This window comes from Haemorhous mexicanus, chromosome 13 (genome assembly GCF_027477595.1).
Source record: "Haemorhous mexicanus isolate bHaeMex1 chromosome 13, bHaeMex1.pri, whole genome shotgun sequence".
NCBI lineage: Eukaryota > Metazoa > Chordata > Aves > Passeriformes > Fringillidae > Haemorhous > Haemorhous mexicanus.
The window spans coordinates 16,588,694-16,614,066 of NC_082353.1; the positions used below are offsets into that span (position 1 = coordinate 16,588,694).

Below are 25,373 nucleotides of genomic sequence, written 5' to 3' on the forward strand. Positions count from 1 at the left end.
CGTTATCTGTGTGGTGATCTGTTTTCATGGTTGACTAGTTTTTATGAAAATGGGGTTGTGTACAACCAGCATAAAGAGATTATTTTAGCTGTCTTGGTCTGTGGGAATTGGTGACGCCCACTTTTAGAATAGTACAGCAAGTAGTTAGAATAGCTCTAGATATATTTAGCCAAAGAGACTTCACTGGTGGAGACTGGAGAACTAGGAGGAAGGAAAGCAGTAGGACACAGCTCTGACCCAGTAAGGACCTTGGTGACTTGCTGTGGGAGAAAAAAACAGTAGCAAGACAAGTATACTTTTGATGACATTATTGCCTTTTTACAACAATATTTTTATTTCATTCCTTGTAGGAAGTTTGTGCAATGAAGGCAGAGATCACAATGCAGTTGTTGGGATAAATTCACCGGTGGGTTTGCAATCCCTGGGTGTTGCACACACTGCAGGTCTGCCTGGCCGCTGCTGCCATGGTGTCTGTTGGGCACTGGGGGCTGGTGCTGAGGGGTGGATGGCTCCTGAGCTCAGGGGCTTCAAGACAGGTGATGTTGTAGAGCTCTCCGGGCTTCCTGCAGGGTTTTCTTCTTCACACTGAGAGCAGAGCAGCAGGACTGAGCAGCTGAGGTGGCTGTGCTGGGAGGCAGCTGCTCTGCACCAGTGTCCTTCAGGTGCAGGGAAAGCACCCTGGCTCAGCCCACAAGCACATGTTTCACTTGCATCCTTGAGGAGCCAGTCCACTGTGAAGTCTACAACTTGATTTTCTTTCTTTTCAATTAAAGGCAAGTAGTGAATCTGAAAATGAGAGCCCAAAAAGAAGACGCCAGAAGCAGTTGAAAAGAAAGTAAGTTTCTAAGGAAGGGGTTTTGAGTGGTGATGCTTTGGTTTATTTCTCAGAACAGAAGTGCATTGGATTGTTTGATAGGAGTTGTCAGCATGGTGATCTTTTAAAATACATATTTTAATAATACTTTGGATTACTAAAATTGAAGTGTGAATATAATCTTTAGATGGATGCAATTTTCCAACCTTTGTTTGTATGTTCCTGCTGTGCCTGTGATGGAATCTGAATGAGTCAGGTTCACTTTCTGTTGTCAGTATTTCACTTTTCCATCAGATTACTGATTCTCCTTCAGAGACACTTGAAGCAGTTTAATCCCTTCTCCTCCCACCTTTTTGATTAACTGAGAATAAAATACCAAATTATTACCTTCTTTTATCTTTTATAACCCCCTGTTAAAACAAAAGAACTTCCATAAAGAATGCTTTGGATGTCTAAGCACCCTAACTTCACTTACAGTCATATTTTACTGCCTTTTCCTATCTAATAAGTACCTTCTAGTTTTTCCATACACTAAAGTGGAGTAGGGAACAATGAGCTGCCTGATGGAGAAAATCTGAACAGAGCCACATCATCCTGCTTGCTTTCTCCTGCATTTTGTCTTTTAACTCTTCATTTAGTTGTGCCCATCAGTGCAGGAGGGAAGGTGATAAAGCACAGGGAGAACTGTGGTAGTATGGACCTCTCCTGGGCAAGGGCAGTGATCCTTGTGGACCATCCATGTCCTCTTGGTGAGAGGAGGGGCTCCTCCAAAAGGCATTTTGGAGCTGCAGCTTTGTTCCTAGTTGTCCCCAGAGAATGTGCTTCCTTCCACTAATGTACAATGTGACTTGGAAACTTGAATTGGCAGGAGAATTTCCATGGCAGGAGACTTGTTCCATTTTCTGGGCTCCAAGGAGCTGGTGTAACCCTGCACATTGTGGCTCATGCTCTGTGACAGTGAGCACTTCTCTTCAGATCCTTCCACCCCATCTCCAAAATGCAGAAGTAGAGAGAAAAAAAATCATCAATCAAAGCCCTTGCCTGCCCAGGTTTGAGCAGTACAGCTCTGCCACCAGCACGTGATAAGAGCTGCTCTCACTGAAGGCAGTCCTGCCACTGTGTGAGCAGAGCCCCAGGTGAATGAGACCCCCCTCCTAAAAGCAGAGAATCACAGCACAGCGTCCCCTCTGCGTTGCACTGAACAGCCAAGGATAGAATTTTGAATTTTTTTCCTGTAATTATGGACCTGAGGATTTGTTCAGCCAGCTATTTGTGCAGATATATTGTTGCCCTTCATGACCTACATTTCTGACCACAGAATTAAATGGAAAAGAGAGGTGTCTGCTGGAGAAGAGGATGAAGATGGAGGGGACCAAGGCACCAGTGGAGAGAGTGAGCCTGAACCGAAGAAAATTAAAGCAAGAAGACCTGTCCAGAGGAGGTAAGGAATGGTTGGTTCAGTCTCTTTTTCTGCCTGTGCTCTGCGGAGAAGAAATCCCTAGTTGTCACTAATGAATTTTTCGTGCATTACTACCTTTGTTTGTGACCTAATAAACCTAGGGCCTAGTTATTCCCTCATCTCCCCATCTCATGCTCCAGTGAGCACATGAGTGGTTTTCATGGTAGTTAGAGCAGATTAAATCCCTTAGGAGTCTAATATTTGAGATCTGTGCTTCCTTAAAGACTCATTAAAGCGGATATTTACATAAACCATGCTGTATTATGGCTTTATTAACTCCTATTTTAGAACAGTGGCCAAAGCTGGTGTTAAAAAGCCCCACAAAATCCAGCGTGGGAAGAGGAAGAAACCAGACTCATCTGAAGATGACGATGATGACGAAGACGATGAGACCCCCAAGAGACAAACTCGGCGAAGAGCAGCCAAAAATGTCAGGTGTGAAGAAGTGTGGGGTTGGTTTGGGAGTGAGAGCTGGCTGGGGAAGGGGGGCACTGGGGGCCCTGACTCCTGTGTGGTCCTGCAGAGACCTGTGGCTGAGGTGTGGCTCTTTTGGCAGGTTCCTGCTGGGCACATCCGGGGTTTGTCTCATTTTGCCATCTGTGAAGGAGGGAATGTTTACCGGTCCCTCCTAAGAGAAATGTGAGGATGGTTGCATAATATTTCTAAAACACTCTCAGATGAGATTGATAATTGCAAATAATAGATGAAAATGAGCAAAAGGGAGCAGCTATGCTGGACTGGACCAGTTGTCTGAGGGTGGCTGGCGACAGTGTGTTGAGCCAGGGTGGAGTAAAGCTTTATCCATTCCCCAATGTACCTTCTCACCTTTCAGGCAGTCCCAGTAAGGGGCTTGCAAAGACCCATTCAAATGATATTTTGTGGTGGTTAAACATGCACCAAAGATGAGAAGTGCTGTCCCATGGAGCCTTTTGATGCTTTGCAATCTCCATAGAATAATCTTTCCCTCAATAGTGGAGACCTTCTCTGTTATGGCCTTGCTTCTGCTGCAGGGATTGTTCCACCTTATGAATCACCTGATACTGGCCATGGTCAGAAAAACTATATGGGCAAGATTGAGGATTAGTCTGATAAGGTGTAGCTGAATGTCTTGGGGAGAATACAGAATACTTAACACATCTGTGTGCTGAACATGCACTGAACCACAGCATAAATGCTGGAGAAGCTGCTCCACTCTGAGCCATTCTCTGTGTTGATGGGCTGGGAGGAGTCAAAGGCTTTATATCAGTTTGGTTTTGATCTTACTCAGCTACAAAGAGGATGATGATTTTGAGACGGATTCTGATGACCTGATAGAGATGACTGGGGAAGGAGCTGATGAACAACAAGACAACAGTGAAACTATTGAGAAAGTCTTGGACATCAGGCTTGGAAAAAAGGGAGGTGCGTGGCTCTGGAAGAAGCCTTTATTTCTCTTGAACTGGTGCAATGCTTTTGCAGCTTTAAAGTGGGGCCAAGGGGTGTTTCAGTGCTTTTCATCTTTTCCTCTGTGCCTCTTTGTTACATCTTGTAATATGGAATAGCTTCTGTAACATATAATATTTAAAATCCTAAAATCTCTATAGTTTGTGTGCTCAGGAGCTTTCATTTAGCCTGCACTCATTTTAAAGATGCAGGCATTGTTCTGCAATTCCTGCTTTTCTCTGCTTTGAAATATAAAACAGATCTAGGAGAGTCAGTTTTCATAGCCCCATTGACAAAGCCATAATGAAAATAAAGGCAGTGTTTTCTTCTCAAAGCCTTTGCAAAAGTATTTTTTGTAAAACTGAATGGTTGTGATCACTTTCAAGAGGCCTTTGAATTATACTTAAAGAAAAGCTAATTATGACAGATTTAAAAATATTCTGTTGCGTGGAGAACTTCTGTGTGCCTCCCTTATAGGCTTGCAGAATCTTTTGGATGTTCTTTGTGCTCCCACAAAAGATGCATTAGAAGAGTTACTTTCTGTAATGCAGTTGATGCCCACTGGTGGGTCAGGAGGGTACCAAATGCAGGCTGGTGTCTCTTGCAGCCATTGGAGCTTCCACCACCGTGTACGTGACCGAGGCCAACGGCAACCCCAGCGCCGACTTCGACCCCGAGAAGGAGGAGGGGGAGGTTCAGTACCTGATCAAGTGGAAGGGCTGGTCATACATCCACAGCACGTGGGAGAGCGAGGAGTCCTTGCAGCAGCAGAAAGTGAAGGGCCTGAAAAAGCTAGAAAACTTCAAGAAAAAAGAGGAGGAGATCAAGCAATGGTAGGCTTCACTTCAAGCAGTGATTTGGCATTGGGCAAGTTGTTTTTAGCCAGAGGTTTGAGGAGTCATGACCGAAAATGTTTGATTTTTTCTTACAAGTTGTGTTTCATGTGCACTCTGGTCTCTCTTTGCCTGCTGAGGAGCATCCTCCACCCCCAGAAATTATATCTGTGGTGTGGATGGCTGGAAAATGGAGAGGACAAGGCCTGAAATCCACACTATTGCCACTTCCTAACCTTAAGAATTGGGAAGGCTGACGACCAGTAAATGGTGCACAGACTCACCTGGCCCAGGAGGTGCTGTGAGGGCTTGCAGCCTTGTTAACCCTTGTTAATTATGGGCTTTTCTGTGTGCAAGTTTTGCATCAGTTTATGTCCAGCTTCCCCAGGAATTGTAAGGGGAGCTACAGTGCCTTTCCAAAGTGCTAAAGCTGGAGTAGCAGCTTCCATCTCTATTTGGTTCCTGTTTTGAGACTGATTCTTGCATCAGAATAAGGCAGCATTTAACAGGGAGACAATCTGAACATCTAAGACATTCACTTCTCAGCAATAATTTACAATTTTAGAAAATTTAAGAGACATGTCATATAACATTAATTTGCCTCTGTGACTTGTCTGAATTACAGAACCATATAGGAAAGTAGATTTTCTGTATGTAACATCCATGAGCACTATGGCAGAAGCATTATAGTGTTGTTTTTTTTCTTTTGATTTGAATTATTTTGCATCTAGGCTGGGCAAGGTATCACCTGAAGATGTAGAATATTTCAACTGCCAACAAGAGCTGGCTTCAGAGCTAAATAAACAATATCAAATAGTGGAGAGGGTAATAGGTAAGTGGAGCCAAGACTTTTATGGTAAAGGGGTGAAGTAGGAATGGGAACTTTATTCCACGTGACAGCAGAATAAGTGTGCAGCTCTCTCTTCTTCCCTGTCCTCCAGTATCCCTGAAGAAAACCCCATGGTGTTTACTATATTTCATTGTGTGAAATTTAGGAATTTGGACAGTAGAAATCCAAGTTTACAGATTTGTGCTTGTATACAAGCAATACAGATCAGGGACTTTCCTTGCCTGGAGTATGGGATGACACACTAGTTTCCAACAGGTTGCTGAAATTGTGGCTACTGAATTTCTTTGTCTCCAGCCCTTTGGATGCAAGATGTTTGTTTCCAAAGCAGCAGCATGGGCCTGGCTTTTGTGAGGTCCCCTTGAGGTGTGGTTGAGGATGTGGTTAGGCTGCAAGGCAGCTCAGGGGCAAGATTTTAATGATTAATTAATAAAAATAAAACCAGAACTTACTGAGCACTTTGGTAATATCACACTCATGTCAGTCAGAGGTGCCAGCACCCAGTTAACTTTGGGAATTGGCTTGGGGAGCTGTGTAAGCTATTTCCAACACAATTCCTGTAAAAACGTGGGTGTGAAGCAGTGATGGCTTGCCCTGCTCCCTCTGCTGGCTGCCAGCATTCCAACCCTCCCTTCCCTTCTCTCTCCAAACACAGCTGTGAAGACCAGCAAGTCTGCCACGGGACATTCAGATTTCCCAGGTAAAGGCACATTTCTTTGGTCTCTCTACACTTTTGCTATGAGCCAAGACCTGTTTTGTGGCTGTCTGGGCAGTTCAACCTGTGAACCATGCTTGTGGTTCAGCTGCTCAGCTACAGGTGCTGAGGTTTGGGCTTTTTTGCATATTTTACAGCAAACAGTCGCAAAACATCCTCGAATGACCCCGAATACCTGTGCAAGTGGATGGGGCTGCCCTATGCTGAGTGCAGCTGGGAAGATGAGGCTCTGATCAGCAAGAAATTCCAGCACTGCATTGACAGCTTCAACAGCAGGAACAACTCCAAGACCATTCCCACCCGTGACTGCAAGGTTTGCTGGCTTCTCTCCTTTGCTGGGTTCCTCCAGGCTGGGGGAAGATGCAAGCAGTGGGAACATGAAGTTTTGTCAGGATAAATGTCAGAGAACATTTTTCCCATCCTCCCACCTGCGTTTGAGGGGTTGTTTGCTGTTCTTGTATTGCACTTCAAGCAGAGCTGTGAAGCCCTTTGAGTTTCATTTACTCTGTGCACGGTGAGAACGTTATGTCCCCCTGGGGAGTGGGAGGCTTAATTAATCCTTGCAAAGTGCTTCCTCCTCAGAAGGAGCTGCAGCAGTTTTAATATCAGTTGGATGAAAAAACAGCACACCTGGGAAAAGAGGAAGCCTGCAAAATGCTGATACAGTGAAGGAGAGGGACAGAAATAATGGGAGAAAAACCAAAAGAGGACAAAGAAGGAAGTGGAGCTTGTTCTGACTCCTGTGTATTTTGTGCCGCTTACTACACTCCTGGGGGACTCAGAGCCCTGATCATAAACCAGAGGGCAGCAGGCAAATCACAAGAAATGCAGACACAAGCACTGGCTAGGAAAATGTGGATGGAGGTGAAGTTCGCTTCACTCGAACCAGTGAAGAGATACGCACTCTTTGCTGAATTCATCTATTTCACTGCTGAATTTCCAGCCTTTCAGCCACTGAGAGTTCTGTCTTTCTCTTCAGTGGACTTATGGCAGCTTCTCTTTCAGGTGTTGAAGCAGAGGCCGAGGTTTGTTGCCTTGAAGAAGCAGCCCTCGTACATCGGCGGGGAGAACCTGGAGCTGCGGGATTACCAGCTGGAGGGCCTCAACTGGCTGGCTCACTCCTGGTGCAAGTATGTGCAGAGCCTGGCAGGTTCATTCTGTGCCTTTTTTGTCCCCGAAGGATCTGGCACACCTCCCTTTCAAGTGAGGTCTCTACCCGCCCTCCTTCTGCAGCTTGGAGGATTTCAAATGTTATCATGCCCAGCTGCATTGCAGACGCTGCATGCAGGAACTTCCTAAAGCATGAACTTAAGAAACCTTGTGTGAAAACAAAAAGCATTTTCCCTGTCTGGGCCTGTTCACATGATGGATTTGGCTGAGCCTGGTACATATAAACCCTAGATTTCCATTGACTTAATGGGAAAAAATGGTTTCTGGCTCAGTGTGCTTATATACTCATTGAAGTCTTTGAGAGAGGTCCTTCTAAAATTAGGCCACTGAGTCCCCTCTGCCTTTGCCTGTTTTCCTCCAGTTTCGAGTCATCAAAGTTAATTTTTGCACGTTATTGTGCCATGTTCAGTCTGGCTGTCCCTGGGATCCACCTAGAATTGTTCAAATAGCTGTTTTTGCACTGCCCCTCTCTGTCCTTGTCGTGGATTGCTGTTTGTGTGGAGCACAGTAAATTAGTAGTTATAGCTGTGCTGTGAGACCCGACGTGGGGAGAGAGAAGAGATTGCATCTGACTCCATCTTATCAGAATGTTAATTAATTACTTTATTATACCATATTATTCTATACTATATTACATTACATCTAAACTGAATCTGCCAAGCACTCAACTCTGCACCCAGCTGCACTCCACTGCACAGAATCTCATGACTGTCAGCTGACAGTCCCAACACACACACACACACACACTTGGCCCTGATAGGCCAAGGAAACAAAACACCATCACTTTGGGTAAGCAATCTCCATATTGCATTCTACTTTGGCACAAACACAGGCACAGCAAATGATAAAAATTGTGTTTTCTTTCTCTGAGGTTCAGAGAATGTGAATCCCAGAAATATTCTTGGGAAGAATTGTGCCTTGCTTTTCTCTGTGAAGAGAAATGTGGGGCTACACGTAGTGGCAGAAACGTGCACTCAGACAGCTTTTTTGTTTGTTCTCCTCTTTCTCAGGAACAACAGCGTGATCCTGGCTGATGAAATGGGACTGGGCAAGACCATTCAGACAATATCATTCCTGTCATACCTGTTCCATCAGCACCAGCTGTATGGCCCTTTCCTGGTGGTCGTGCCCCTGTCCACCCTCACCTCCTGGCAGAGGGAGTTTGAAGTGTGGGCACCCGAGATAAACGTGGTGGTTTACATTGGAGACCTCATGAGCAGGAACATGGTGTGTAATCAGAGAGCAAAGGGTGAGGGCTCAGGGAGAAGCACTGGGTGCACGGCAGCAGCTTGTGTGTGATGTGTGTGACACACAGTCAGCTGGAGAGGCTGGTGGATAGTGCTGGCAGCACTGCAGGCAGCTGGAGCTGGTGGAGCTGAGTGTGTGGGTGTAACTCCCTGCTGCAGGGAATTTTCTGCTTTATTTTGTCTCTTGGAGTGAGTGCAGGAGCACTGGCTTCTCTCAGAGCCAGTAGTGATCTGGAGTGAAACATGCAGTGAGAGGTCCAGCAGTGTAAAGTGCTTGTCTTCAGTGTTGGGGCTATTCAGACAAAGGGACACACAAGTGTTGGGACTCCAGTGGTGTCTGCAGTGAGGTGATGTGTTCATTAATGTCACAACAGCAAGTTAGCCTTATTTTGTTACCTGTGCAAGGGCAGTTGAACCATGTGTGCACTAAAACAAATTGTTCCTTGGGCACCTTGAGCTCATGAAATGGCACAACAGGGGTTTGGACTTGGTTGGAGTCTCTGGCTTACAGCTACACTAAAATAACAATTGTTAACTCTTTCCTTTTGATAACGTGTTCAAGTTAACTTTTGTCTCCCCTCACAGATACGTGAATATGAGTGGATCCATTCTCAGTCTAAAAGATTGAAATTCAATGCACTTATCACAACATATGAGATCCTCCTGAAGGATAAGGTGAGTCATTACTCCAAGAATGTTTTTATCTAGACTTTCTCTCATTTTCAAAGGAGAAAGCCAGTTCTCAGCCAGTGGGTTTCACTTCTTCCCCCTGTGGTGATGGACAACTGCAGCCACTATTTGCTTTTCCTTCCCCATTTGTATTTCCTTCCACATTTGCAAGCAAATATGGGAGTGTGGGACACGTTTTGCAGTGTCTTCACTTTTGTACTGCACAGTTGTGGTATTTTTTTTACATGTAAGACATCTCTGGCAGGATCCAGCAGTACCTGGATTTTTACCTGGTTGAATTTAGGCTTGTTAAGAGGACAAAACATTAGACTGAACCTCTGGCCACAGTGTTAACAGTGTTTGCATATTTACATCTACAAGAAATCTGTTTAGGAAATGTTCATCAGCCCTGTCAGTGTATCACTGAGTCTTAGCAGAAAACTAAAAGCTTAAAAAGAAAAATAAATCAAAACTCTTGGATACTTGAACTTTTTAGGCTTGTTCATCTGCTCTCCTGTTCTTGCTCCAGTGGGACTGGTGCTACCCAGGGCCCCAAGGGCCTGGAGAAAGGGGGAATAAAGAGCTGGGGAAGGACTCTGCTTTCTGGGTAAAGCAATGGAGGACTAAGATAGGTGTACTTGCTGCAGGCCTATTGAGATACAGAAGTGTTGCACAACATGGCTAATTTTCACCTTTTCCTTTCTGGGAAGGCACCCTTGTCCCCAGATTTTGTTAGCAAGAAAATCCTGTGAGGGTGCAGCCACAGGGCTGGGTCAGGACACCCTGGGCATCACACACTGCAGGGCTTTCTGCCTTGGAGGGAGACACATGTGCCAGGTGGTGGGGCCTGTCTGACCCAGCATCTCCTCAACACCCGTGTTTTTCCCTTCTCTTCCTCCAGACTGTTTTGGGAAGCATTAACTGGGCCTTTCTGGGCGTGGACGAAGCCCATCGGTTGAAAAACGACGACTCCTTGCTGTACAAAACCTTGATTGATTTCAAGTCCAACCACAGGCTGCTGATCACTGGCACCCCACTTCAGAACTCACTCAAGGAGCTCTGGTCCCTGCTGCACTTCATCATGCCAGAGAAGTGAGTCTCCTTTCAGGCCTTCCAAGAAATGTCTCTGTTCCATTCTTGTCTGTTAAATAGGCTCAAGGGAGTGCGGAATGGCAGAAATCCCTGAATTAAACTCAGTGGTGTGACAGGAATGATAGGAGAACAGACATTAGTGGGGAAAATCAAAGGTTAAATAACTAACATGAGGAGTATTTCTGGCAGCAAACTGAATGGGGAAATCTGATACATGCCTTTCAAATCTGTCTGCTGTCTTCCAGCCATCTCTAAAAAGCTAAACTTGTTTGAAGCAATCATTTCAACCATTTCTGAGGTTTCCAGCACACTGTGGTTCAGGCCCCTCTGCCAACTATTTCATGGCAGCTCTGGGGGTGCTGTCTGGCTGATTGTGTGTCCACAATGTAACAAATGTTTTGTTTCCTTTAAAATAAAATGAGCTATGGGCATCTCTAAGGCTAAGGCAGGCATGCCCCAAAGCTCACTGAAATTATGTTTGACTGCAAGAAGAGCTGTCCCCCAAGTTCTTTTTGTTGGATCACATAAAGAGTGAAGGAGAGGCTTGAGGTCTCCCAAGTGGAGGACAGCAGATCTCCACATTTCATAGGAACTATCAGAGGAAGCAACAATCCCAAAAGAGCCTTCAGAACAGGGTAAAACAGTTCAGTTGTCAAAGCTGTGCCCAGGGGAGGCACTGTGGGAAGTTCAGAAACTGCTGCCAGGTAAATGCCAGCAGAGTAAAATAGTGGGAAACTTGGGATTATGGGTCCTGGCAGTCAGGGTGGAGCTCAAATATAAGATGTCAGGAAGGTGTCTAAGCCCAGAGATCTTCTAGCTTTGCCAGCAATCTGTTCAGTTAACCAGAGCAGAGTGAATCTGTTATCTTCCACGGTGTTTCCATTAAACTGCCGTTCTCCTGTCTTGTGGTGCAGCAGGAGTATCCAACAGGTGTGTTTGGTGCCATAAGACAAGAGGTATTCTGACACCTCCCTTCTCCTCCTTTCTGTTGCCAGGTTTGAGTTCTGGGAGGATTTTGAGGAAGATCATGGGAAAGGAAGAGAGAATGGCTACCAGAGCCTTCACAAAGTCCTGGAGCCGTTCCTGCTGCGCAGAGTGAAGAAGGATGTGGAGAAATCTTTGCCAGCCAAAGTGGAGCAGATCCTCCGGGTGGAAATGTCTGCTCTGCAGAAGCAGTACTACAAGTGAGTCACTGGATGAGTTACTGGCAGTGCCAGTAGAAATGGGCACATCTCTCTGTGGGCCTTGGCAACGTGTTCCAGTGTTCTGTGCATACTGTGGCCTTCAGAGTGCAGTGAGACACCATCACCTGGTACTGGGAGCTTCCCAGCAGGAATATTAGCTAGGGGAGTTGATATCTTTCCTTCTGGAGGATGTTTTTGTTGAGTGATACAGTTCAACTGGCCAGATTTGCAAGACAGAGGTTATGTCTTTCCTGGGGGAGTGACAATATGCACAAAGTTGGGATGCTGTTCAATATTAAACAGTGATAATATCAATAGGAAAGTCAACTCAGGGTTTTTAGAGAGGAAAGAACATCCTGTAAGAGAAGTGAGAAGAGATGGAGACAGGGAAGTAGACTGATGCCTAAATGAGCTGTTCCTGAAGGTTTTGTTCCTCCAAGGCTCTGCTCTACACTGAGTAATGATCCAGACTTTAATTTTCCTGCCTGCAGGTGGATTTTGACAAGAAACTACAAAGCTCTTTCAAAGGGAACAAGGGGAAGCACATCTGGTTTCCTGAATATTGTGATGGAATTAAAAAAGTGCTGCAACCATTGCTACCTTATCAAACCTCCCGAGGAAAATGAGAGAGAGAATGGCCTTGAGAGTCTGCAGGTGAGTGGTGTCCTTAGTCACCACCTTCATTCTTTTGTCCTCCCAACAAAATAATATCTGGTGAAGCTTTATTTTCTGTGGCTTCTTCTTCAAAAATAGCTCTCAGAGCTAAGCTATTTGAACCCCTAGCCCTCCACCTCTACTGTAGGCAACATTTTATGGCCTTCTAGAGCAGAGTTGTGAGCAGTGTAGCATCTGTCTTGTGTGATTCATTGTGTGTGTGGGCTCTGCTGTGTAAATCAAGCTGATTAGATTAGAGATGTACAAGAGATGAATGACCCCAGAAGGAGCAGGTCTCTGTGTGATGTACATCAGGGTAAGATTGGAAATGATGGTTATTTCTTCAGTCTTTGATCAGGAGCAGTGGAAAGCTGATTCTCTTGGACAAGCTGCTGACCAGGCTGCGGGAGAGAGGCAACAGAGTGCTGATCTTCTCCCAGATGGTGAGGATGCTGGACATCTTGGCAGAGTACCTGACTATCAAACACTACCCTTTTCAGGTGAGAAACATCAGCATGGAAGACAGTGGGGTCCCCTTGAAAGTGTCAGCAAAAGTGGAGGGAGCTTGAGCAGTGGGATTCACTGAGTTCCCCAGAGGCTGGTGGCTGGGATTACAGGTGGCACTTAGTAGAAGGAACTGGGATGTCCCTTCCTTTCAGCGTGGCCCCATCTCTGCAAAACTCCTCTGACAGGCCCTGCTTTGGGCTGTGTCCTGTGCTAAGCCCCGAGGGCAGTGAGCACAGAGAGCCTGGCTGGGAGCCTGTAACGGGAGCTGCGGTGTCACCCGTGTGCCTGTTCCCCGAGCATCCCCCAGCCCTTGTGACACAGCTGAGGCAGCACAGTTATTTTTAATTGGTGGCTATTTTTAACAATTAAACACTGCAGGCAGCACAGGGGGCTGCGGGGCTGGCAGCACTCGGGTGCAGCAGTGCCTCAGGGCTCCTTTACCTCCTTTCTTTTATCACTTTTGTTGATTTTTGCAGCGCTTGGACGGCTCGATCAAGGGGGAGATCCGAAAGCAGGCGCTGGATCACTTCAACGCCGACGGCTCCGAGGTACCACAGTCTGGGCAGAGGGTTTGTGGCTGAGCCACAGCTTGTGACTGACGCCAGGGGCTTAGTTCAGTTCAGGTCTTTTCACAGGAGACCAGGTACTTTTAAAGACACAGATATGGCAGGTTTTGCAGCCAGCCATATTACTTGATATATCTCACATCCAAGGAACAGGGCGGCAAGTCACGTTTCCAGAAAGTTCTGAAGAGGCTGGGAAGAGCCAAAATTTAGTGATTCTCTCCCTACTGGTCTGGAGAATGAGATGGTTGCTGAGTGATTCCAGTCTGAAGCTGGTTTTGAATATGAAATGACAGAGGCAAAAGAAGGATTTTAAGTGTTGGCAGGCAGTGGAGTCCGGTGCTGGAGGTGAAAGTCTCCAGTGTAATAGGAGAGGGCATCTGAAACCTCTCATCTGGGCTTGCTGACTCACAGTGACTGGAGCAAGACACTTGTTTTTGTGTCAGTCAGCCCAGCTGTGAGAAATACCTTTCCTTACTCCAGGAGCCTGGGCTGGAGTAGGATTCTTGGCTCACACAGGGAATGTGAGAGGTCGTGGTTGTAGGAAAATTAACAAAAGGAAGTGTGAGGGGGAAGGAGCAAGAATGCCCATAGAACCTGCCCTTTTCCCTGTCCTAAGGACATCTATGGGGGCTCAGGCATCTCGGCTCTAACCTGGCACAATCTGTTCATTGCTGATCTCAGGATTCCAGCAGCAATAAGCAGGTGTTTGCCTGCTGCCTTTGTAGGAGTCTGGTGAGCAACGGGGTCTGACCTTCAGAAGTGACTACAAGGTGCCCCTGCCTTGAGCTGCTTGTGTTACTATCCCATATTGATTCATCCCTTCAACTGGGCCAGCACTGCCTCACCCTGGGTCTGGGCTTAAAGACTGGTGCTGCTCAGCCTTCATGAGCAGGAAAGGGAAGGAAATATGAGAAGGAAATCCTTTTTCTGCTTTAAGAAGCATGAGTGCAACAGAGCCTTCCCTTTTACAGCTTTTGAGTCACCACTGCTATTTTATGCCCACAGTTACAAGCTAGTTAACTCATGGATGCTTTTTATTTTTTCCTTGCCAGGACTTCTGTTTCTTGTTGTCAACAAGAGCTGGAGGGTTGGGAATTAATTTGGCCTCTGCTGATACTGTTGTTATCTTCGACTCGGACTGGAACCCCCAAAATGATCTTCAGGCTCAGGCCCGAGCTCATCGGATTGGACAAAAGAAGCAGGTCAGGACAGCTGCCTGGGTTGTTTCACTGTGGCTTCAGTGTGCACCTAAACATTCTTTCACCTCACCAAAGCTTCTGAAAACATGGGCTTTTTGTCCCAGTCCTTGCTCCAGAGAGTGCTGCCCGAGGGGATCTCATTTAAAAAGTAGGAGACAAAAAGCAGCCCAGATTTGCCAAGTCTTTCTGTTGGTTTTGAGCATACCCAGAACCCAGCCCATGGCATTGCACTTCTCAGCCTAGTCCTAGTGGACTCTGTTCTTTCTTGCCTTGAAAAACTTAAAAAGTAGAACATCCACCTTTACTAGGGGTTATTAGATATGTGAAAAGCTAGTTTGGTGCTAGTTTGAATTTAGAGTGGTTGTTTCAGAAGATTTTTGCTCTGTGCTTAGGCACACTACAGGATCTGTGTTAATTATCCTTCTTTTAACTGGATGCAGAGAGAATGTGTTTGTTTTTCTTCTGAAAAAGCACATCTATACATGAAGAGACAATGTCAGCAGCCCAGTGAAAACAGCTGAGGGACTCCTTGCTGTATCAGCAGAGCCTGTCCAGGAAATAGCTGTGGTCTCTTTTTGCCTCTCAGGTGAACATTTACCGCCTGGTCACCAAGGGGACAGTGGAGGAGGAGATCATTGAGAGAGCCAAGAAGAAAATGGTGCTGGATCATTTGGTTATCCAGCGTATGGACACCACTGGCAGGACTGTTCTGGACAACAACTCTGGGAGATCCAAGTACGTGGCTGTGTCAGGAGGCAGAAATGTCTGGAACACGTGGCATAACCAGCTTCCCCTGCTGGCATTTCCCAGTATTTATTTGATAGGGTACAGGGCAGAAGGCTAATAAATCATGGCAGCTTCCACTGATTTAGCTTCTGCAGACATTTATTTGAATACATAGGGTAAAGATGAACAGACATTTAAAATTAGTTTTAGGGCGCTACTTGTTTTTGCTTCTGTCTCTCACCCAGAAATCATCCTGGTCTGAGGGAACCTGGCTGTGGAGCAGCTGCATTTTGGCAGTGACCTCAGATTCTCTTCATTTCCCCCAGTAGATGGAGGTGGTTCCCACTGCAGTCTTTGTCTGTGCTGCAGCAGGAAAGAGAATAATAACAAAGCTTTTTATAGTGCTGGGTAGAAAACTTACTCCTTGCTTCAATTAGGAAAAACTTTGGTATGGCTTTGTGCTGTAGCAGTTCTGACTGAACAGCTCAAAACACCTTTTCCTTCTTTTCTTCTTGCAGCTCAAATCCCTTCAACAAGGAGGAGCTGACAGCTATTTTGAAGTTTGGAGCTGAAGATCTTTTCAAGGAGCTTGAAGGGGAAGAGTCAGAGCCTCAGGTAGTTTGAAATTGAAATCACATAGCAGTTTGTAATGCTCTCCAGGTCTTCAAGAAGGACTGTGTGTGGTTGCTCCTGCTTTGTCCTTGCCCTGTGCATGAGAGCACGTTGGTGAATAGGACATATGGGAATCTGGAGAAGCTGGAAGCAGAGTCTGGGACTGGGGGATCAGGGGTTGAGGAGAACCTTGTTGTTGAGGATTAAATGGTAATGGTCACCATGGGAGTCCCTTGCCTTCTGAGGATTATTAGCTAGTGACAGCACAGCCTACTGAAGGCTCTTCTCCCTGCCTCTTCTGAGCACTTCCTCAGCACTTTTTGGTGGTTCTGAGTGAGGCAGGAGTCAGCACAGTGCAGTGAGCAGGTCACTCTCTCCTGCCTCAGTGCAACATTGCTTGACAGTTTAGCATTGAGTGTTTTGACCAATTCTCTTAGTGAGCTGCTTCTCCCCAGGGAAACAGTCTACAGTTCTTACATCTCACTGCCTGGAAATTTTCCCCACTGTTCAGGCTTCATGGCCCTTTCCTTTTGTTCTGTCACCTTATTTGTACTTCGTTTTCCCACTTGAGCTAGTTCATCCCTGCCCTCTGGGATGACACCCTGCAGATATTTGCACTTTATTTAGCTCATATCAGCACACAAGCCTGTTCTCAAAGCCTCTTATTTCCTGCTGTGCCTGGCACCCTCTGCTTTATCCCTCCTTCTCCCTGACTGGCAGGAGATGGACATCGATGAGATTCTGCGTCTGGCTGAAACCCGGGAGAATGAGGTGTCCACCAGTGCCACCGACGAGCTGCTCTCACAGTTCAAGGTATGGACCCCCCCCAGGCTCTGTGCTGGGCTGTGGGAATGTGGCTCCTCACACCCTGCCTTGGAGCTGAGGTCAGTAACAGGCAGCAACACCTCGCAGAGATCTCGGAATCACAGAATGGTTTGGGTTGGAAGGGAGCTTAGAGATCGTCCAGTTCCAACCCCCCTGAGGTAGGTATTAATTTAGTTTCAGGAAAGTGGTTTTGAAGGCTGTGAATAAAATGCAGAATTTACCAAATTTGGAAACAAACCCAGTAATTTACAAATACTCAGCAGTACTCCTTAAACTGCACATACTTCCTCAAAAGCTGTTAGTCCAAAGACGGGGCAAGGAGCCAGGAATGTAGTGGCATAGGGATCAATTATGGAGAAGTTATGGAAGTGTTGGCTGAATTCCTATGGAGAAGGAGTTGAGGCTTAGCAGACAGCTCTGGGGTGTTCCTGCCAGGGGAGGGAATTGCTAAAACTTCTCCTTTGCTTGTAAAAGGTTGCCAACTTTGCAACCATGGAGGAGGAAGAGACAGAGCTGGATGAGCGGTCCCAGAAGGACTGGGATGATATCATTCCAGAAGAGCAGAGGAAAAAGGTGGAGGAGGAAGAAAGGCAGAAAGAATTGGAGGAAATCTACATGCTGCCTCGAATCCGGAGCTCAACGAAAAAGGTACAGCCCATCATGAGGGGATGAGAGGCTGGAGGAGAGAGCTGCCAAAGAGAATGTTCAGGGCAAGCCTCTCTGCCATCTGAGCATCTTCCCCTCCCCCAAAGTTGTCTGGGAATAAAGCACAGAGGTAGCACAGTGACCTCTTGTTGGCCCTGTGCATTGCACCAATGGTTTGGGATGCAGCCTGAGGGCCCAGACTGGACTTGGTGCAACTCATCTCACCTTAGCAGACAAAATCAAAAGAATCTGTAGTGACCACAAAGCAAAGCACCCCATTGTATTGGATTTTGCTGCAGATTTTGCCATTTTTTGGCTCTTTTCCTTGGGCTGTCTAGCTCCCTGGGTGGCTCTTGCCTAAATCTGGATCCTGAGAAGCAAAAGAGATGGTGTCTTCCCAAGTTGTCCTTTATGTAATGGGATCTACCCCAATCCAAAGGAAAGCTGACTGTGCAAGGATGCTCTGCTGGGATGTGGAACATTAAGGTGTTAGAACTGTTCTGTGGGGTGAGCTGGAGAAAAACACCGATGTGAAAAACACAAAGATAATTCATGTTGGATGAATCCAGATTAATTTCTGAGGTGTCCTGGTTTTGAAAATAGTCCGAGGGACTGTGGCACAAACCCATGGAAATCAATATTTTAACACCTCTCAGTAGATCAAAATGCAGTTGTGAACCTGGTGGCTGTAAAAGGAGGATGGCCACCACAGCCTCAGCCAGCTGGGAACTGCAAGGCTGTGCAGCCTCTCTGGCTGGTCACATGGGCTCCTGCATCTTCAGGAATGGATGCTCAGGTGTTTTACAGTCCATTAGATAGTGCCAGTGCACGGAGGGACAGAAAAGGTTGTTAGCTGATTAGATCAGCATTGTTAAGTGTCCTGCTGTTTCTCTGGTACCTGCAGGCTCAGACAAATGACAGTGAATCTGATGCAGAGACCAAGAGAAGGCTACAGAGATCCTCTGGGTCAGAAAGCGAGACTGACGACACCGACGACGAGAAGAGACCCAAGCGCAGGGGACGCCCTCGGAGTGTCAGAAAAGACACTGTGGAAGGATTTACTGATGCTGAAATCAGGAGGTCAGTGCTGGGCACAAGAGACAGTTCAGAAGACAAATATAGAAATCCCATGCAGGTGGGGAAAATCCCAGATTAAGCCAGGATGTGTTCACCTGTAAGCACGTCGGTGGTTAGGCAGAGCTGGTTCACTGGCACAGCTTCTTCACCTTTATATAATTCAGTTTGATCCCAGCTGATGACCTTAACATTCAGGTCAGTGCAGAACTGACTGGATTGTCTTTAGTGAGGACACAGTGAAGCTGATGCCTTCCTGAAATTAATCCCTGCTGTAACTGCCCTTTGTGGGATGGAGCTAATGCTGTAGAACATGTGAGGTCTTAGGTGCCACGAGCTGCAGAGCTGGAGAAGCCAAGGGCTCTGGCCTTCCTGACACATTTCTGGCAGTCATCCTGCTGATTTAAGCTCTCAGTGAAGGGCAGGCTCTGGCAAAATGACCTCATGAGAAGCACTGGTCCTGTTATCCGAGTGGTTGTGTGTCAGACTCTGATGTCAGCTGGAGACTGAATTTCAGAGTATTGTTTTCTTCTCCTATCTTCTAATTCTTGAGTCTTTCCCAGAGATCTTTGTCTTACAGCTCTACCCAGATGTTCAGCCAAAGATGGAAGAGAGGGAGTTAGGAGTTTTCCTTAACTCTCTGTCTCTGAGCTGGTGTATTTTTAAGCAGGAGATAACAGAGTTTTTGGGCTGTGATGGCTGCCCCATAACCATCTTGAAACCATGGAGTAGGAGGACACATTACAATATGCAATATAACAGCCATTTAGGTTATTGTGATGTAGCAGAAAGGGGCTGAAAGAATATAAATTGAAAATGAGAAGGCAGAAAATTAATTATTTTTAAAAATAACCTGTAGTTGTAGCTATTGTGTCTACTCCCAGCTCAAGGCAATGTTTGATTGCAGCAACTCTTGCTCTAAAGATGTGTTAGCCACAGCAGGGATTTTCACAATAAAAATAAGACATGAAAATAAATAGCAAGCCTCATCTGCAAACTTCTGTGATGGATTAAACCACATTTGGCTCTTCTGTGATGGGTTGCTACGTTTACAGCAAAATTGCTAATGACATTGATTTAATGCCTCTTTTCTTCCTGGAAAAATGAAGTTAATAATTACCAACATGGTGTGAGTCAATGCTTTCTTTTTTTTTTTTTTTTTTTGCCCTACAGTAACCACTCTCCTACTTTTTTTTTTTTTTTACCCCTCATCTGTCAAACACTCAACATTCATAATAATGTTGTGTTCTTCTTCAGCCAAGGTCACAGAACTCTTTGTGGGGGCTAATGGATGAGGCTTCCCAGTGCTGAGGGATGCTGAGCTGATCAGTGGGGAATGCAAGGGTGATAATGTGACAGGCTGTAATTAATATATTCAAGCATATTTGTGATATTGGACCTACTTTTTATGGCAGCTAGTTTAGGGGTTATTTTGCTTTTTTTTTCTCTTTAGGTTTATCAAGGCTTACAAGAAGTTTGGATTGCCTCTTGAAAGGTGAGTCCCAACCTGGCCCTGCTCCAGAGGGGAATCATGGAGGCACACTGTACTCCTGAGCACTCCAGGCACACCCTGCTCTGTGTTTGACACAACCTGCACAGACAGCACAAGCCTTGCTGGCCTGCCATCAGACCCTGAGCACTGCTCTGCACTCCCTGGTGTCTCTGTTGATGGGCACTGATGAATGCTGGCTGAAAACCAGCTGGAGCAGTCGTGGTGCCACAGCAGGGTCCTGCTGGCACAGTCCTGCCCTTGGGGCATTCCCACTCTGCCCAGAGAGGAGAGGGAGCAGCTGTCAGAACAACAAATGCTACCCAAAACACTTGCCAAGCTTCTCTATGCACGTTAGCCTCAGGACTGGATTTGGAGCATCTTTCCATGCTCTGTCCCTCCTGAAGGGAAACAAAGAGAGGCACCATTCTTAAACATGGATCTGCAGGGCTCTGGCCCTGTGCTGGCTCTGGAAAGGTCTCAGGGCTGAGGCAGAGTTCCCTGAATGTATAATAGGAGAAATTCAGAGCTTTTTCAGCTGGTTCTGCTCTCCTGGTATAAAACACAAGGCTTGCATGTGAGTCTTGATGTTACTGACTTCAGGCAGGCAAAAGGGACAGCAGATGGCAGCTTTGGACCATCAGATGGAGTTAATGTGGAACTGGAAAAGCCTGAGGGAATACTGGACAGTCACAGAGGGTCCCTGTTGTTCACAGGAGAGACAGTTCTCACCTTTGCTTTGGTACTAAAAAATCCAGAGGATTGGATCAGTTTTTCTACATCTGCACTGCAGCTGTGAGACCAAAAAAAAGACCAAACCTGGGTTGTTTCCTGCACAAACTCAGCTCGTGCATGTTTTATACACTCACATTTGTACAGCACTGAGCTGTGAAACAATTGAATGGGAGTGATTGAGAGCAGAACTGCTGTATCACACACAAAACTGTCCCTGTTCCCCAGGCTGGAGTGCATTGCCCGGGATGCTGAGCTGGTGGACAAGTCTGTGGCTGACCTGAAGCGTTTAGGGGAGCTCATCCACAACAGCTGTGTGTCAGCCATGCAGGAATATGAGGAGCAGCTGAAGGAAAATCCAGCAGAAGGTAGGCAAGGGGGATTTGTGCTGCTGTTAGGATGGTTTTGGCAGTGTTCCATGGAGCTTGTGAGAAAACCATTCCTGTGCTGGACAGGGAGGCCACATTGTGACTTAGAAACAATGAACAAGAACACACTTAAATCACCCCATCTCTGCCAGGCTGCTCTCACCCTCAGAGAGGAGCCCTGAGCTTTCTGCTCAGACTGGGCAGTGCCACTTGGGTCTCTTGGCTTCTGCTGGACATGAGTTTTTGTGGGGAGAGGCTGAAGTGACCAGCTCATTGAATGCTGGGCCACAAAGCAAAGCAGATCTTATTTTAACTGCTCCTAGGACTGGAGATCAGACTGGTGCTGTGCACTCCACGGTAAAGCTGGGTCCACAGTTAGCAATTCCCAGAGCTGGAATCACCACCCACTCTCTGTCTGGCTGTTCTTTGCTCTTTGTTTGGACATATAGAGTCAGGGATGGATTTCCTGCTGGGTCTCTGCCTGTTGCAGCTGACCAAGACTGCAGAATCAACAGCTCCAGCATACTTTAAGAAAATGGTGCTGGGAGGTGTTTAAATTGCAGATCTAAGCGAGTTAGTGGAAGAAAATTTATATTTTCAGCCTTATGTTTAAATAAGAGGCTGCAGGCAAGGTCTTGATCACTGTCTGTGAAGCCATTTTACAGAGAGTCCTCCTTCTGTAAGAGTTCCCTTAATTGCTGTGTTTTATTGCTGAGCAGGGAAAGGACCTGGAAAGAGACGAGGTCCTACCATCAAGATTTCTGGTGTCCAAGTCAATGTGAAATCCATCATCCAGCACGAAGAGGAGTTTGAAATGCTGCACAAATCCATTCCCTCGGACCCAGAGGAAAGGAAGAAGTGAGTTTGGCTAAGTAGGCAATGCAGAAAGAGACTCAGGGAATTTGGATTTTGTAGTGGAAAGAGAATAGCCTGGATGTGTGGATTTGCTTTATCCTCCACAGCATTAAAAGTAGCTCGTGTTTGAAATGCCTTTAGGTACCGCCTGACGTGCCGTGTCAAAGCTGCTCATTTTGATGTAGACTGGGGAGTGGAGGAGGATTCTCGCTTGTTAGTGGGAATTTACGAGCATGGTTATGGAAACTGGGAGCTAATTAAAACAGATCCGGAGTTGAAGTTGTCTGATAAGGTAGGTGGCTTTGCTTGCTGCTTCCATTGGGTCCATTGCAGTGCTCATAGCAAACGCGCCTCATTTACTCCAGAAACAGATGTTTATGTTTGTAACTACTCCAGAAACCATGATCAGTAGTAATGAGGAAAACAGTGGCCTTCATGGAATGTTGCATGCTGGAGGGAAAGCAGACTTGTGTTGCTTGGTGGGCAGTACCAGGTGAACCACACTGAATTGATGCAAGCAGAAAATGGCAGTGCTGACATGTGTGGTTCCATGCACAGGATGGAAGAGGCTGTGACTTGATGTTTCCTTGAGCATCTCACAAGAAGCTGAGTGTGAATTTCTGAGTGGAAATAATTTTTCACAGATTTGACACTGCTTATGTCAAGGCTGGTCCGTGTTAGCTTTGAGGGTATGGTTACACGACTGGGAATGGCAGCACAGCCAGCTGGAAAGCCTCCATCTAGTTCCTCTGTTCCTCAGTCATCCCCACAAGAACAGTTTACAGGCACCATGTTGAAATGATCTGGGTTAAAAATAATCCACCATCCGTTGTGTCAGTGTGGTGGAAAGAGTGTGGAAACTGCAGCACAGGGCTGAGGAGCACTGGGAATCTCCACACCAGCTTTGCTGCCAGCGTGCAGCATTCCCCTGACATCCCTGCTGGTGCTTTTAGCAAAGATCAGGCTCTGCCTGAGAGCCCTCCATGTGTGGAGCTCAGAAAGGCATTTTGCAATGGAAACAGCTGCCTGAAACGCGCCACCCATTTTCTAGTGAAGTATGAAGCAAACCTAGCTGGCAAGCTGAGCTATTTCCTCCACAAAGTGTCACCTTTCAGCCTTGTTTTCCACTAAAAATTGTGCATCTGTGCCCCTGCTGTAGCAATGTCTCAGGTTACCAGAGTGACTGGGCTGCTGTGACCAAGCTGCCACAAACAAATCTGAGGTGTCAAGGCGAGTGGACTCAGTTTTGCAGCTCAAAGTCCCAAATATAGCTTGTAAAGGACTTTTTTCCTTCAAGAGGACTTAGCAAGCTTGCAAGGCTTAGCAAGTCTTGGGATCCTTTAACTTGTGCAGGATTTCAAGGGGAGGGATGCTTGCTTGCTAGGAGCTTTGCCTTTTTCCCAGACAGGGACAGTCTGAGAGGGGAAAGGAAGGCTTGAGCCTTCTTGTTCCCCCAGAAGTTGCAGCATCTGCTGCCCTTTGCTGGGCCTGGAAGGGCTGCTGCTAATGTGTAAATCTTTTGTCAAGTTTTGTGCATGTGGGTGTATATATATTTTTTTTTTTTTCTGCTTTATCAAAGATCCTACCAGTTGAGACAGATAAGAAACCTCAGGGAAAACAGCTCCAGACCCGAGTTGATTATCTACTGAAACTGCTGAAAAAAGATCTGGACAAGAAAGAAAACATGAAAGATGGGGAAGAGGTGAGATGTGGCCTCTTGATTTTGGGGGTTTAAGGGGGAGTGGTTGGCTGATGGCAGGAGACACCCTGTGTTCCCAGGTCACCAGACATCATTTCTATGAAAGAATATGGACTTATTGTCTGATTACATAGTGATAATTCTCATTTAAACGATAATTAATAAGGGGCAGGTTATTGCTGCTCTTACTGAAGGATTTGGGCTCATCAGGTTTCCTGCCAGCCTGCAGGACCTGCAGCTGTTTGCACAATGTTCAGGAGATGGGAAATGTCCCCAGGAAGTAGCTGTAGCTATTTGCTTTCCCTGATTTGTTCTATGTTTTTACCAGGGCAAGCTAAAGAAGAGGAAACCACGAGTGAAGAAAGAGAACAAGGCTCCCAAAGTCAAAGATGAGCATGGGAATGAACTCTCCTCTCCTCGGCACTCAGACAACCAGTCAGAAGAGGGTGAAGTCAAGGTGAGTCAGCCTTGGTGAGCAGTGGCTTTTCCAGGTTTCCTTGGGCTCTGCTGTTACTGCCCAACGTCACCTTGGGAAGCCCCCAGGAGTCAGAGGCACTAAGAGTGAATTCCCACAGGATTGGCAAACTCACAAAACCACCCATGCAGCTATTGGTGTGGAAGAAGGACCTTTCCCACCTATTCTTTTAGCTCAGTGCTTTAAGGGATTTGGGGCATCCCAGAATGGCCACAAACATCCACACATTGACTCAGGGGAAAGGTTGTCTCAGGACAAAGCCTGTTGCCCTTATAAAGGAGAGAAAGAAGAATTGTTTCCCTCTCCTTTTGGGCACGTCAGCCCGTGGTGAAGCTGGAGTTTACCAAGGTCATGCTGTTGCTTAGAAAATGTTCAGACTTTGAGTGGTTTGGCTTGCAGTCTGAGGCTTTTTGTTCGTGTGCTGATCAGTATCTACCTCAGGGGCTGATCGTTCTGGAGTGCAGCTGGCACAGGAGAGCAGGGCTGCTCTGCAGCTTGCCAGCTTGTCACAGAGTGGGGCTGGTCTGGTTTTCATACCCTTTTGTCACCTTTGGGGGGATGGCAGCTGCTTGAGCAGGGCTCGATGTCTGCTTAAAGAGGTGTGAGGGTAAATCTGGATGGACCTCAAAAGTTGCCTGTGTTTTAAGGATGTTTTGTGGAAGAAAATGTACATGAGGTGAGAGGACTCCAACTTTGTGCTGTGACTGATATTCTAGGAGGATGGCTTGGACAAGAGCCCAGTGAAAAAGAAACAGAAGAAGAAAGAGAACAAAGAGAACAAGGAAAAACAGACATCCTCTAAGAAAGAAAAGGAAAGCGATAAAGAGAAAAAGAAGACAAAAGACAAGAAAGAGAAGGTATGTGGTGCTTTCAGGAGCAGCCTGATAGGGAAGTGCCTGAGCAGGACATACTGTGAGACTTTGGATTCATTAAAGGCCCTGTGTGAAGAGACATCAGTGAAGCACCATTGGGTGTGGGGGTATCCATCTCTTTTTCAGCCCTTCTGAATTGCCATAAAAAGTAGAAAAGGCAATATGTCCTAAATCTTCATGGAATGTGACCAAAATGGAAGAGATTTTGTCAGGATGCCTTTAAAGTACAGCTGTCCCTGTGACATGGATATGGCCACAGAGCTGATGCTAAGGAAAGAGCCTGGAGCTCTCAGATCAAAGTTCTGTCCAGCTGTGATTTATCACAGGGTTGGCAGGTCCTTGTCTGTATTCCTCTTTAATTTAAACTCACCCAAATGACCCAAGTGTCCACACCATCAAGACTGTAAGTTGTCATTGTCACTGTTCAGGACTCAACAGAATGAGTGTTTCAACATCACTGGTATGCTGGAGACTCAAATGTCTCTTGAATTTTGGGTACAACTGCCCTGAGGCTGGGTGCAAATTGGAAGGGGGGGTAAAAGCTTCCATAATAATGACCTGGAGTACCTGTCCAAGGAACAGGTATGTACTACGTGCTCAGTGTGTTTTGACACTGAGGTCAT

At 46.3% G+C, this 25,373-nt stretch overlaps 1 protein-coding gene across 11 annotated transcripts in view; it reads left to right on the top strand.

Annotated features, from left to right (window-relative positions):
• The window catches only part of CHD2 (chromodomain helicase DNA binding protein 2), an 87,530-nt gene that overhangs the window by 54,098 nt on the left and 8,059 nt on the right, over positions 1–25,373 (top strand). For 10 of the 11 annotated variants that reach the window (XM_059858587.1, XM_059858584.1, XM_059858586.1 and 7 more), the window contains 29 exons: positions 774–835; positions 2,133–2,255; positions 2,562–2,708; positions 3,541–3,674; positions 4,303–4,528; positions 5,260–5,360; positions 6,031–6,075; positions 6,228–6,403; positions 7,096–7,220; positions 8,271–8,487; positions 9,093–9,182; positions 10,078–10,268; positions 11,264–11,452; positions 11,944–12,106; positions 12,454–12,606; positions 13,090–13,161; positions 14,232–14,381; positions 14,965–15,113; positions 15,623–15,719; positions 16,437–16,529; positions 17,016–17,189; positions 18,091–18,266; positions 19,714–19,755; positions 20,710–20,849; positions 21,569–21,707; positions 21,846–21,996; positions 23,284–23,406; positions 23,732–23,860; positions 24,595–24,735. In XM_059858587.1, coding sequence (XP_059714570.1) covers positions 774–835; positions 2,133–2,255; positions 2,562–2,708; positions 3,541–3,674; positions 4,303–4,528; positions 5,260–5,360; positions 6,031–6,075; positions 6,228–6,403; positions 7,096–7,220; positions 8,271–8,487; positions 9,093–9,182; positions 10,078–10,268; positions 11,264–11,452; positions 11,944–12,106; positions 12,454–12,606; positions 13,090–13,161; positions 14,232–14,381; positions 14,965–15,113; positions 15,623–15,719; positions 16,437–16,529; positions 17,016–17,189; positions 18,091–18,266; positions 19,714–19,755; positions 20,710–20,849; positions 21,569–21,707; positions 21,846–21,996; positions 23,284–23,406; positions 23,732–23,860; positions 24,595–24,735 — 3,918 coding nt within the window. Of the gene's footprint in view, positions 1–350; positions 407–773; positions 836–2,132; positions 2,256–2,561; positions 2,709–3,540; positions 3,675–4,302; positions 4,529–5,259; positions 5,361–6,030; positions 6,076–6,227; positions 6,404–7,095; positions 7,221–8,270; positions 8,488–9,092; positions 9,183–10,077; positions 10,269–11,263; positions 11,453–11,943; positions 12,107–12,453; positions 12,607–13,089; positions 13,162–14,231; positions 14,382–14,964; positions 15,114–15,622; positions 15,720–16,436; positions 16,530–17,015; positions 17,190–18,090; positions 18,267–19,713; positions 19,756–20,709; positions 20,850–21,568; positions 21,708–21,845; positions 21,997–23,283; positions 23,407–23,731; positions 23,861–24,594; positions 24,736–25,373 lie in introns of all 11 variants that reach the window. The other variant, XM_059858581.1, reaches the window with a different exon arrangement.